Source organism: Centroberyx affinis, unplaced genomic scaffold (assembly GCF_046629955.1).
Source record: "Centroberyx affinis isolate AG114_WGS23_722 - 3 ecotype Tasmania unplaced genomic scaffold, CSIRO-AGI_Caff_v1 ptg008327l_1, whole genome shotgun sequence".
Classification (NCBI taxonomy): domain Eukaryota; kingdom Metazoa; phylum Chordata; class Actinopteri; order Beryciformes; family Berycidae; genus Centroberyx; species Centroberyx affinis.
The window spans coordinates 115898-127691 of NW_027284140.1; the positions used below are offsets into that span (position 1 = coordinate 115898).

Genomic DNA, 11794 nt, shown 5'->3' on the forward strand with positions numbered 1-11794 from the left:
CACCCAAAATAAAAAACTTGAGGATTACCATATTAACTTTTGGATCCAACGTGGTCTCATGAAATTTTGGGTAATGAGCATGATGTCTTAAAATGCAAATACTCCGTGGAAGAAATTAGAGAAATATGTTTCCCCACCATGAAAGGATTACATGCCATGGAGGAGATACGACTGGAAACAGGCAGTAGTTTGACATTGAAATGGGTGGAAAGAAAATGCGGTGGAAAGTAAGGGAGTGGAGGTAAGATTTATACATTTTATACATTTATAAACTTTATACATCTTGTTATACATTTTGTATTTAACCATGACCAAAACCTTACACTAGTCTTAACTACAGTAAGCCTCACCTTAACTGAAGTTGTTTACTTGCCTAAACTTAGCTAACCTTGTCACTTCACAAACACTTGGATATGACATGACCAATTCATGCTATTATCACACAATCCTTTCACGGTGGAGGAAGGTAATCTTCACATTTGTTTCCACAAACACGTAATCTGCGTGACAACAGAGTTCATGCTCATTTCACAAAGTTTTTCGAGACTGTGTGTCTGCTAATAATAATAATAACAATAATATCACATTGTATTAACAGAGCAGGTAATGTTCATTAAAATTCAAGGCTTCCTTTATTGCTATGAAACAAAAGACAGCATGTATTTTGGACAAGGACTTTGTTCTGTGCAGAGCTTTTCATTCTGGGCCTTGGAGGGCTGCAGTGCAATGCGTAACCAACTCTATTAATAAAGGGGTTGCCACCACAGATTTGGGCTTGAATGTGTAGTGCATAACCAAGACTGTGTACACCCACATAGACATACGTGCACACACACACACACACACACGCACCTACACGCATATGATGAAAAACTGTCAAATCTGTGCCACATAGAGTCACATTTTGAATCGTTTGATCCCTGTGTAAATCCAGCACCATCCAGTTCTTAATGCAAAGTACTGTAATATATTCCACAGTTCAGTTTATGCAGTGGTAGGAATGGGACTACTGGTAAAAACAAAAGAGCAACATTTCTATTAGTGTAGATGAGGCCACAGCCCAGCAGACAATGCAATCTCTCTTGGCAACAAGAATCCCAGAAGTCTCGCTTTCGGGCAAACTGGGTGACATGTTATGTTTGTGGGCCACCAGTGTCTTCGCTGTGAGACAGGCATTTCTCTGCCATGTCGCTGTTCTCTGTGTGAACGTCCACTTCCACCTCTCCTTCCCGCCCGTTGTTGGTCTCCTCACAGACCTCGTCTCCTTCCTCTTTCACCTCTCTCTCTGACCTCTGCCCTTCCTGCTCCAGCTCCACTCCCTCACTGGGAACGGGATTGAGCTCGGCGGCGGTTTCTGTCTGCGATTTGTGCCGTTGCTCCTCCTCTGTGTCGTTATGTGCGGGGAGGAGTCTCCCATCTTGGGGGAGCTGCCCTGATCTGTGAACCTCATCTCCTTCCTCCAGGTCCACCGCCACCCTTACCTGGGTGTGAGGCGGCGTGGGAGTTCTGGGAGTGTCAGGCTGGTCCTCGGTGGGTTTTGAGGGGGTCTGGAGTTCAATTTCTCCCCGAGCGTCCTCTTGCTGCCTATCTTTCGCCGCCTCTGGCTTCCAGAACTCCCGTCTGAGGAGGACGAGGACGCTGATGAAGAAGAAGTAGGAGGAGCCACTGAGACAAGTGATTAGACCCAGGAAGATGACCCTGCAGATAGAGAAGATAGATGGACAGAAGACCGGGCAGAAAAACTGTCAAAAAAAAATCTTTAATGCTGTGGTTTCTCGGGTGCAGGAGGAATAACCAGGCGGCAAATACAAGATAGGACAGAAAATAAGGAGGTCAATTAATGTAACATACTTAAAACGGGTAAGTCGAGTGTCCGCTGCTTACCTGTACATATCAGAGTCGTACATGCGACACGCCCCTCTGCCCCCACACTTCTTGATCCCCCATTTCAGGCAAGTTGAATCAATCAGGGCTCCGAAGTACACCGGTGCTGGAATTCCACCTATCAGACAGACATTGACACTGACATTATTCTTATGTTTATTCCCAGATTTGATTATTTTACTGCTGCATCACAGACTGCCACATTACCGATCAAACTAATAGAAAAACTAGCACTTGAACTAGACAGTGGGTGGCATTTCTATCAGAGGAGGGGGTAACTTTCAATTTCTTCCATCATTGCCGCTATGAAAAGTAATGTTTACACTTTTCAAAGATGGCAGGAAAAGCCTTGTGCTTTAAATGCAGCTGAAAGTGACGATGCTTACCAAGGGTCCTAATTACCAAGATGTAGATACCCAGGGCAAGAGCTTTGAGCTCTGGTGAGATGCAACTGTAAGTACAAGATAATACCAGGTTACATATGGAAAGTCAATTTTGCAAAAAATCACCACTTGAAGTCCGTCATTTAATATCTATAAAATTTGTGGGATTCAGTCTGTGAAAGTGCATTAGGATTTAAATTATCCATTAAAAGTAGGCTACAACCTTTGGTTTTAATTTTGTGCTGTCAGTCATTTTGTAAGACTAAATGTCACATTTTTCAAATGGTGGGTGTCTCATTTGGATAGAAACTTCTTAGACTCGAGTTAATGCACTAGATTATCTAATGTAGGCTCACTGGACTGCAAATCATAACACATCATAGAAGGACTTTGTGTTCATATTTCCAGTCATTACAGTTTCATAGACTGGAGTTGGGAGAGACTTGACCCCAGCCTTCCTCTCGTCATTTCAAAACACAGGAGAAGTCTGACAGACTTGCCTCCTAAAAAGGGATGGAGACTAGCCATTTTGTTTGTCATGTATTGCTGTACTTGTATTGTAAGTGTTTTGATATGCATAGGACTTAGACAACAAAATAACAGCAAGCAAACAAACATTGGAGCAAATAACAGAACAATTTCCTTGCATCGTTGGGAGTGGCTGCGAGACCAATCTGGAATCTGGGATGTAGTACCAAAAATCACTAATACGGATTCTGGATTTCTGTTTTGTGACAATAATGTTATTTCCTTCCCGACAGGAATGGGTGCACACACCGTATGATGATCATGTAGCCGGGTGTGACTCCAAGAGAGTTGATGAAGGAGCTGAGAACAGAAACAGCCATGTAGGAGGTGAAGCTGTGGCTGCAGTCCTTGGCCCGGGGGCACTGACCCAGGCTCACTGACATACTGCCCCCTGCTGGGAAGGAGGAGGACACACAGCTGCAGTTGTGGAAGACCTGGTAGACAAAGAAAATGGCAAAACGATGACCAGAAAATACCAAAATATTCACTAAAGCTTGAAAGCACAAGCAACTACAGTTTACACCTTTGGCACACAACACTGTTAAAGCAATATTCCACATGGTATTCCTCCACTATGTTCTCTTCTATTAATAAATGTTCTAAAACGTTGGACCCACAGTCAACTGAAAATCAAAGTAGCGGGTTCTGTTGTTGAATCTGTTCACAAACATGTTAAATGTTAGTTTCCAGGCTATTTTTGTGGCCTCATTCAAATGAATGGGAAGTAAAAATCTGAACGCTACAAACTCGTCCCAGCTCCATCCGATCGTGTTGATTAGTTTATATTCTGGTTTTCATGGCAGTCAAGTGCTGAATAACCCCAAAACTAAGTGGAATATTACTTTAAAGCTGCACTAGGCAATTTCGCACATTGGCGGCACCAAGTGGCAGCACAAAGTAACTTCGAGTTGTGAGACTTCAATACCCAGAAGTCATGTAACGTCCAAATGTCTGCTTCTTGTAGGCTGGTGAGCAGCTCTACTGTCAACACCGTGCGCATGTAGTGTGTTAATGTGCATGTACTGTATGTGTATTTTTGTGTGTGGCCCTACTGTGTTCTTGCCGTATCCACTGGAGCTGAGGCAGCCGGCCATGCACGGAGAGATGTAGCTGAGGCCGTTCTCCGAACACACGGGGTCCCACTCCTCCGCCGAACAGGAGCAGTCGCTGTTACACTCTGAGAAGAGCATGTCGCCGCTGTACGACACATGCGCGGTCCTGCAAGGCACAGAGGATTCACATTCTGCATTGGCTTACCTGAAGCATTCATTCATTCATTTGTAAATCATCCACCAGCCATTATATTTACTCATTGGGAGCCTAGTGACACAAAAATGGACAAAGGCTGAGAGTTGTGTGTCTGAAATTTGACAGACTGACAGTATGACACAGCTAAATATGAGTTTTCCATGTATTTTCAGGCGGTAAATAGACTCAAATTTTAGATTGTGTAATAAATTCAGGATTGTACCTGTAAAGAATGAAAGTATTTTGGTTGGTCATAGCTGTGGCCATGGTCTTAACACTGACCCATTGTATGTGACGGTGAGCCCAGCCATGGGAATGTTGTCACACTTGACGCCGAACTGCAGCAGCAAGAGGAGGTATGACAAGAAGGAGGTGGCGAAGGAGAGCTGGGCCCCGGAAACCACGCTCAGTTTGTACCTCTTCATCAGCAGCCCGCCCAGGAAGATCCCCACCGCCACCGCCGGCAGGTTCAACACTCCTGGAAGAAGAGCACAAGGGGGTTTGGACACAGGTTGGCCACACTGTGTGTTCACACACTGCGAGAAACACCGTCAACAAGTCAGGGGAAGTCCATTCATTTACTATAGAGATGAGCGACCAAGGAAACTCATCTAGAGGGCAGCCGGTGTGTGGGCGGTCAACATGCTTGTCGGCTGAATTTTCGTCATTGGGCGTCAACAGCCAATCAGATTTCCATGCTTCCTTGTTTCCCTACCAATGTGGTTTTGTTTCCTGAACAGTAGTTTGGTCCGGCAAGTGCAAAATGGACAAGAACCATTTAAAGCTTCCCAGTTCTCTGCAACATTTATTTGAAATTCTACAGGAATAAATTGCACAGTTGCATCCATCTATGGAGTCGATTGTCATCTCTGAAGACATTTTATTGATTTGTTTTTCTGTTTATTTTTGATTGAGTCTACCTTATTACTGCTTGCTAGCAAACTATGTTAACTCATGTTAACGCAACAACATTGGAAACAGTTAGACTTGAATATGAGACAGAAACAGCAGAAAAGTTTGAATATTCCAAAAAATGCCTCCTTTCTTCTTCCCTTTCGTGAGAGGAAGGATATATCAAACACAACCAAATAGGACTGCCATACACTCATCTACACAGTGGTGACCAAAGTTGACATGAAAGTTGCCAAAACTGTCAAAAGACAAAACAAGGAGACTGACCTGTGCATACATCTACTGTAGCTTTTGAACAGACCTTCAGTGATGTAACCTGGGCTCACTGGGTGTTTCAGGTCTCTCAACATCAGACCCCATAAAGTCCAGAGACTGCTCCTCTTACAGCCTTCAGCCCAAATCGACATCAAAGCTGGCATGCCGACTATTGAGACTTGAATGTTGGGAGTTTGACCAAAGTTAGGATCCTGCAGTTTGAACCCATTGAGAAATCTTTGAGAGTCCCTTCCTTTCTCCCTGTTTCCTTCCTCGCTTTTTTCTCTTCTGTCCTTTTCTTTCTTTTTTCACCACCGCCATTTTGTCCGCATACCAGCACAGCTGCATGTACCATTGGTTGGACCCTAAGCAATGACTGAGATTCTGCCTACACAACATCTAAACAACGTGTCAAAGGAGCAAAGTACTAAACTTACTAGTACGTCTTGTAGGCTTAATTTCAATAGTCTGCATAAAGCAATTGAATTAAAGGGGTTTATTTCTTTACCAATGAGGAAGTTGGCTCTGGATGCAGTCTGTCCAAACTGTTGTTCCATGTATTTGGCTTTGAAGGTTAACAGACCAATGAAGGAGTTGAACTTCAGGACACTCATACAAAGGAGCAGGAAGTAGGTGGGAGTTCCCAACAGGCGCTTCAGAGAGGGAAGAAACCCTGGAAAAACCCAGAAAAAAACAGTATCCAGACACATACAAGCATGCCCATACACCTGCACGCATGCATAGGATTGGAGTCGACTCAGAATTTGTTAATTTGGTAAAATACAATTCAGTAAATTTGAAGAGGAATTGGAAATCAAACAGAAAGTAGAACTTTGTGGAAACATAGGGTAACTGACTTCTTAGAAAATTGCATTTTCACATTGAAAGACATAAAATTAAATACATAAATTGTTTTGAATTTCATTTAATTGACTTCCTCAAGTTCAAATCAAAATCAGTTATTTCTTGTGGGATTTTCACATTCAATTCAAATGCACTGAAACAAGCTGTCATCTCAGAGAAATTGACAGCTGAATTCAGAATTGAGCCTAAACATGACTTTCACAAAAACACATTTTCAGACTACAAACTTCCAACTTTCTGTCATGGAAATCTCCAGGTTTCTATCATTGGAAGAAGGAGAGGATGGTGGCTACCTTTAGCGATGTCAGTCAGTTTGCCGTTGTGGGTGTTGCTGAGGGCATCCTCTGTCGCACCCAGGGTCTCATGGCTGGGGGACGACTTGACCTCCTCTCCCCCCTGCTTGGGCAGCATGCGGGGCATGAACCAGAAGGGAATGCCCGCGAGGAGCAGGATGGCAGAGGACACCAGAAAGCCCATCCACCAGGCGCCCACCCAGCGGGCATCTCTAGCAGAGATGGTCACGCTCTCTGGATGGAAAAACACACAGACGTTTCATCTTTGGTCTCAGGAGCATCAGCAGAGGTACAAAGGCTGCTGCTGGGTGCACAGCAGGGTTCAATGGCATCAATTCGATTTCATTTAAAGCGGCAAAAGGCAAATTTGCACGTTGGTGCCAGAATTTCATTTGGGAAAATGGGGTGAGTCGATGGTGTCTCACTTAACACTAAAAAAGGCCTGCTTTGTGATTTAGACTGATTGATCAATTGATTGAATTTATTTGAAATAATTCATTAAGTATTTAGGGACAGCACCGTGGACAATTCTATGTTCCTGGGTCAACCTGAGAGACTTTAACATCAACCTTTAACCATCAGAGGGAGCGGTGATGAGTCCTCATAGGGCTCACTCAGATTAGTCCTTACTAACCTGTTCTGACAGGTCTGCAGCCTATTTTTAAGGTAGTTTATCAGACCACTGTACCATGAACAGCAGGCACAGTCAAAATGAGGCTGAACCAAAGCTCCAGCTAGAGTCACTATCACATTTCTGCCTAAAACCTGTGATATTCTGGCTAAAACATGTCTTCTTTGGCTCACTGCTTGGCCCTGACACTCTGCTGACATATGGCTGACCAGCATACATCCCAAGTATTTGACTGATAGCAGATTCAGCAACTTTTAACTTCCAAACCAGGCAACTTTCAATTTAATTCTGGTGCCAAGCAATATTGATTCAGTTTTTCCGACATGCACTGACAACCCATCTGATATTTAGTAGATCTGCACAAAGTAAACTTTCAACTTCCTGCCACCATGGTACATGGTATGTGGGACATTGTGTCATCATGGTGGTATCTGCCTGTCTGTCTGTCTGCCTGTCTGTCTATGTTTAGACACATTCTTGTGAACACAATAACTCAGTATATGACAGAAACTAACATTCTTAAGATCCAGAGTTCATATCAATACCGCCCAGGTGTTATGTGAAGACAAGTATGTTGATGTAGAAATATAGACATGGTTTACAAAACATTTTAGTGCTTTTAGTGTCGCTGAAAAACACACTATCCCCCAATATCAAACATTTAGTACACTTACCCAAATCAACATATCCAATATCAACATACAGTTTGGCACAATAGGAGCCAAGAAGGAAACCAAACATGGGGCCAAAGAGGCTGATGGTCTGGAGACAGGCTGCCAAAGAAAATCAAAAGATTTACATTTTGTATCATGTGGTATATTTTCACACAGTAAACATCAGTGCTTCTGCTATAACTCTTTTATAAGCAGTGATGGTTGGGGATCATTTTGGTTTGGGATCTTCATCTATCCCTAAAAGATGCCCAAAAGATGCTCTGAAGACTTTGGTTTGTCTGACATCAGTCTTTCTTCAGTATATACCTATATAGAAGGCAGAGTTTTCAGCCTTAGCAAAGTCGTCAATGTAGGAGATGCCCAGTGGTGTGACGGGGGTTTCTCCGATCCCCCGCAGAGCGTTCCCCAGGAACACATAGATCCACATGTGGGAGCTGGAGTCCTTCACACAGGCTGCTCAACGACACACAGACAAACACACACACATGTACAAACACACTCATGTATATTATATGTGTAAGGGTGTTCCCCAGTCATGTCACCACCTGTTGTACTCTATAGAAGGTGACATCACCTGGCACCAAAGATCAGCCAATAGCACACGGCAATTTCATTTGCATGCTTTTTACCATTAGATGTCAGGCTTTACACAGATTTGCGTTTGGGGTTTTACTCTTTAAAAACCTCTGTTGGAACCAAAACACATGGAAGTCTTTTAGGTGGGATGGCAGCTCCTTATGTGTGTGCGTTAGATACTCATACGAATTGTAAATCCAAAATAAGTCTTTGATGCCTAACTCAACCACCCTCTTCGTCTCACTCACATGTCTCTGACGAAGAGGAGTTGAAGTCTCCCAGACTTCCAGGACACAGACTGGTACCTCAACTATGAACCACTATGAGGTATGAACACAATCTGGCAACGGAGATGCTCTACTTGCTCCACTTTTCCCTCCAAACTGCGTAAGCAATGCTCACTTGGAGGAACAGAGACACAACTTCTAGGATGCTGAATTATTAACCATTTCAGAAGGATTACGTGTGATATCTTCATTATTTTTCATTTGAAATTAACCTTGATTTGATATGGATTTTTCTTTCATATGCATGTTCTATGGTTGAATACAGTGGCATCTAGTTTCACCAGTGACCATACCCAACTCTAGAAATTAATTTGAGCTAATAGGGCAAATCTACAGCATCTCAATTAATTGCTACCACACTCTGTGATTTAGACTGATAAGACAGGTGTATTTTTACATATAAATATTGTCTGTAGTGCAGCTTTAATCTACAGTATAGATAAAGTGTGTGTGTGTGTGTGTGTGTGTGTGTGTGTGTGTATGTGTGTGTATGTGTGTGTGTGTGTGTGTGTGTGCGCGTCCTTAGTCTCACCTGTTTTGTCTTCAGCAGAAGTCTCTATCTGGATTCCCAGTATGTCTGGTTTCTTCAGAGGATCCACACAGGCAGCGATGCTCACACTCGCATTCTGGAAACCTTGGATGACCGTATCATACTTGTAGCTGTGAAAAAAAATCCAGCCACAATGAGACTTTTTTTTTCAATTTTTTCATGTGTTGTTTTTTTCAGAATGTCTTTATCCAGCTCTAAGAAGCTGGTGTTTGCTGATGTGTTTACCGTCCCATGAAGAAGTGTGGCAGGCCGGTGAGAAGGGTTCCTACTGCCATGACGAAGCAGCCCACAGCGATGAGCCTGGGCCGGTGCAGCTTGGACCCAAAATGGCTGACCACAACAAGGAACAACAAGTTACCTGAAGAGAGGAGAAGAACAATGGACTAATTCAAAAGTTGAATGAGAAAAGTGTCAGTTCATTGATTATAAAACAAGTTAGTCTATTATTGAGTCCTAAAATCCAAATTTTCTTAAAACAAGTGGAAAAAATCTGCCAATGGGGTGAGATAATTTCACTTGTTTCCAATGCAAATCAACTTGTTTCAAGAATTTTGTAGAATCAAGTGTCATTTTCTTGATAGTAGTGCAGTGATTTTGCCTTATTATTATATTATTATGACTTGTTTCAAGATATTGACAGTCATTTCTAGACGATTTTAGGACTCAGTAATAGACTAAATGAGACGGGGAAAAAAAAGCATAAGTGAGAGACCGAGACCCCATACATTGCACAAAAGGAAACAGGGTCATCAGAAAGATCATACCCATCTCAAAGCTGCCGTCTATGAGTCCAGAGAGCGAGCTGGAGAGGTCAAAGCGTCTCTCAATCTGAGTGATGGTGCTCTTCATGTAGGTTCCTGCCAGGGCTTTGGAGAAATTGGCGAACGACAGCATCACTATGAACAACTAGGGAACACAAGGGGAAAGAGAAAGATATTGTCCTCAAAACAGGCCTAATGCTTCAGATACACAGATTGGCCGATTTACAGGCTTATTTAATTGAAGAGTTTCATCCCAACAATAGGAACATCCGCACATTCAAAAATGTGAAATCGACTGATAAAATGAATCCTAGCGCAAATTAAAATTCCCTAAGGAACATGATTTGAGTTTTAAGCTATGTTTTAAATATGCTGCTCATAAAGAGACATAATCTTTTGTATTTTTGAAATTTGACATCTTTTTTCAAATGCTGATACAGTATAATTTTGGAATGAAGTCCTTCACTTGATCTCTATAATTCTGTGTCACCGGTTTGAAGAACTACAATGAACAATGTAATCTCCCTGTAGATGGTGCAAAAACTTCACTTCACTCATAAGCTTATTGACTTTGGATTGAAATGCTTCACTGAAAACAAAGCCGATTTACAGTATTATGCACATAATCTCACTCATATCCTAAAAACTGTATGTGTGCAACTGCATGAATGTGAAGAAGAGACTTGCAGAAACAAGCATGAGTTTCTCAGAAAAACCTGTGTGATTAAATAAAGGTTAAAAACTGATTAATTTGGTGATGATTTGGTGATTTGGAAAAATCTTTCAAAAGGTAGTTGCGTTATATACTTAATGCAATGAGTGGGCCCTACATGGGAATTAAAATCAACGCAACAATTTCAACCGGATATCTCCTGGCTGAACTAAGACCCATGCTGAAAATCATTCTCAGAGAATCAATGAAGCAAAGTCAAGGATGAAACAGAGTTTAGATGTGTTATGGGTGAAATGCCTTTTTAACTCTGTACATGCTGATGATGATGATTAAATGCTGATCTAGAGTAGGAGGATTTTTGTCTTTCAGAGCGTAATGAGTAAGATGATCATAAACAATCAACAAATAAACAACAACAGATAAACAATCCAACATCAGAGATCTTACTTTGCTTGATTCTAGCTCAAAGTTTTGAGAGAAAAAATTCTCTGATCATGTTGTTTGATTGATAAAAAAAAAAACTTATGAATTTGACATTTTAAGCATTTAGCTGACGTTCTTATTCAGAGCGATTTACATTGAGTGCAACAGCAGAATTAGCTTCAATTCCCAATTCAGATCAAGAGAGAAGTGGTTGGAAAAACATTTTTTTTTGTGTTCTAAATTGAATTCTTTATTTCCAGTTGAACTGTCCCTTTGTGTTAACTGTAGTACCTTGAGAGTGCAGATGCTGCGGTGTTTGCTGGTCGTCTGGTCAGGGACACACAGAGCCTGCTGGCTGGCCAGCTTCTCTCTGTCCTCCGCCGGTTCTCCCATCCTACAAACTGACTGTCTGTCTGTCTGGCCTCAGGACACTGCAAGAAAAAAACATATAGTATAGACAAGGTAAGTTAAGTAAGAATGTGGAAAATGTATTTTGATTGGAGTACACTCTCCAGATTTTAGTCTTTCCTCATAAAACTGTCCACAAAGTAAAAGAGTTAACATCGGTACCAGGGATGTTGGGGAGGGTAAACACACTTAAACTCAGTTAACACCACTTTTTATGGTGACATACATCTTTATGAGATAAATTCATCATATAGATCATAGTAAGTGGTGTCAAACTGATGTAAGTTATATGAAGATAGAGTATATTATAGGGAAAAAAGCCTCAATGCTTTTCTGAAAGTATAATTGAGGCTTAAATTGGTTTAAATCGGTTGTTTGTTTTATGATTATCATCAGCCAGTCGTCATAGTTTACCCATCTTTTTATTTACCACTACATTAGTGA

At 41.8% G+C, this 11794-nt stretch overlaps 1 protein-coding gene across 1 annotated transcript; it reads right to left on the minus strand.

Moving 5' to 3' along the window:
• Positions 1-1133: 1133 nt before the first annotated feature.
• On the minus strand, positions 1134-11335 carry LOC139640089 (solute carrier organic anion transporter family member 1C1-like). Its single transcript, XM_071514254.1, has 14 exons — positions 11234-11335; positions 9850-9991; positions 9311-9443; positions 9068-9195; positions 7979-8125; positions 7673-7771; positions 6368-6601; positions 5719-5883; positions 4326-4521; positions 3848-4013; positions 3045-3229; positions 2271-2335; positions 1885-2002; positions 1134-1698 (listed from the first exon to the last, which is right to left on the minus strand). Exons 1-14 carry the CDS (start codon positions 11333-11335, stop codon positions 1134-1136), a joined length of 2445 nt encoding a protein of 814 aa, XP_071370355.1.
• Between the last annotated feature and the right edge of the window lie 459 nt (positions 11336-11794).